The following is a 1,808-nucleotide window of genomic DNA, read 5'->3' on the forward strand; positions in this document are numbered from 1 at the left end:
GGCCATTCCCTGGTCCAAACAGTGTCATTGTGCTTGATAATTGTCGAATTCATCATGATCCAAGGGTTGCTGAACTCTTAGTGAACCAACATGGCTGCCGCATTGTGTTCTTACCGCCATACTCACCCGACCTCAACCCAATTGAGCTCTGTTTCAGCATGATGAAGGCCTGGATGAAGCGCAATAACAACGACCCTGACGCCCGTCTCGACCCTGCCTCATTTATTCGCAAAGCGATCGACTATATCAATGCAGATCTCGAAAAGATCCACAATTTGTACACGGGCTGTGGTTATGCGCTGACCGGCATGGATTTGCGCCAATATGTTGATAACAACCGTGAAATGGCCGCTCGAGCGGCTGAGCGGGTGTACCTATCATTCATTAGTTCTTCTCAGTATTTTCATGAATCAAAGGAACATTTCGTTCATTATTCACGTACTTGCCGTTCTCACGGGTCCTTTCCCTAACAAAATGGCCGGGAACTGCCCCACCTACGTAGCATGCGAGTGTAGCTCACTAGATTACGCTCCTCTGAGACAAGAGTTATGCACGCTAAGGCAGGGCATGATGTTTTGTCAAGGATTATGCACGCTAACGCAGGTAACGCAGGTATTGCAGGTATTGAGCGTGCATAATCCTTGACAAAACATCATGCCCTGCCTTAGCGTGCATAATCCTTGACAAAACATCATGCCCTGCCTTAGCGTGCATAATTCTTGACAACGTCGTTTCGTGCTCGAGTACAGGTTTGCAAAAGAATCAAGCATTGTGGATTGAAAAGCAGTACAGTACGACAGAGATAACTATAAATCAAAGCTTTCGTCAAACTCCTGGCTTTCGTAGACCTCGAAGGGTGTCTCCTCGAGGCCTAGGGGACCCCTAGGCTTCGATTGCTGCTCCCGCTGGATACCTTTCCAAACCGGCCACCATTTGCGCATAATCCTCACCCATCCATGCTTCACAGGCGGTAGGCCATTCGGATCAATGTTTCTGAGATCGTCTAGCACTACTCCATTGTCGATAATTGCATCTCGAACCGTCTGGCAATCAAAGTCGATGTATTCCGGAACTTTGGTCTTGACATAGGCTAGAAACCCGTCCAAATCATCAGCAGCCGGCCCTTGAAGAGGGCTCGAGCCCCTGAGCATTTGCGTGTCAATGGTTGTTGGGGTAGGGGCCGGAGTAGGCTGACTTGAGGGAGGTAGCGGCAGTAGATCGAATCGAGGCGCAGTCACTGGTGTAGGTAGTTGAGGCATACCGGACGAAGAGTGCCTGCTTTCAGGTGTTTCGGACTGATCTGTCGACTTGTGTGGTTTGAGCAACTCAGCGAAAAGGGGATCATGGATGGGTGGATCCTCAACGGTAACCCCATGTTCTTTCGCGACCAAGTACTTAGACCATAGATTGAGGAGATCATTGGATATGTATCGATGATAGCCAGAAAAAGGATGAACATAGCAGTACTGCTGGTGGTGCTTGGCGCATTTGTGCTTAGCCTGTAGGGTCTGAACAGCAAGGATCCTTTTGTAGCGTTGAGGATCATTCGCAAGTTCATTCGAAATGCCCTGGAGAGCAGTGTTGGTAGCACTGTGCCTAGGTCGAGGGATGAGAGGCTTTCGGGCCCTGGACTGAGTCTGAGAGGGGTGCAACGGGGTTTGCTGGTCGAACTCGAATTGAGAAGCAGCCCTTGTAGGGTCGTAGTGTGTTTCGATTAGGATAAAAGCTGACCATTCGACCTTGGGTGTGTTGCGCTCAGTGTGGACGGCATCAATGAAGCCTTCCCAGTCGTCCTCCGTTCGTAGTCT

General features: G+C 49.8%; 2 protein-coding genes across 2 annotated transcripts in view; one reads left to right on the plus strand and one right to left on the minus strand.

Moving 5' to 3' along the window:
• Positions 1–134: 134 nt before the first annotated feature.
• SAICODRAFT_30978 (uncharacterized protein) lies at positions 135–369 on the plus strand (the record flags this gene model as incomplete). The annotated part of the gene is made up of 1 exon (XM_019167809.1): positions 135–369. A coding segment is annotated over exon 1 (173 nt), but the record flags the coding sequence as incomplete, so codon positions are not given.
• A 437-nt stretch (positions 370–806) lies between these two features.
• The window catches only part of SAICODRAFT_8475 (uncharacterized protein), a gene marked incomplete at both ends in the record, with an annotated part of 1,739 nt that continues 737 nt past the window's right edge, over positions 807–1,808 (minus strand). Inside the window, one exon of the mRNA XM_019171378.1 lies at positions 807–1,143. Coding sequence (XP_019023002.1) covers positions 807–1,143 — 337 coding nt within the window. The remainder of the gene's footprint in view (positions 1,144–1,808) is intronic.

Source organism: Saitoella complicata, assembly GCF_001661265.1.
Source record: "Saitoella complicata NRRL Y-17804 unplaced genomic scaffold SAICOscaffold_17, whole genome shotgun sequence".
Taxonomy (NCBI): Eukaryota; Fungi; Ascomycota; class Saitoellomycetes; order Saitoellales; family Saitoellaceae; genus Saitoella; species Saitoella complicata.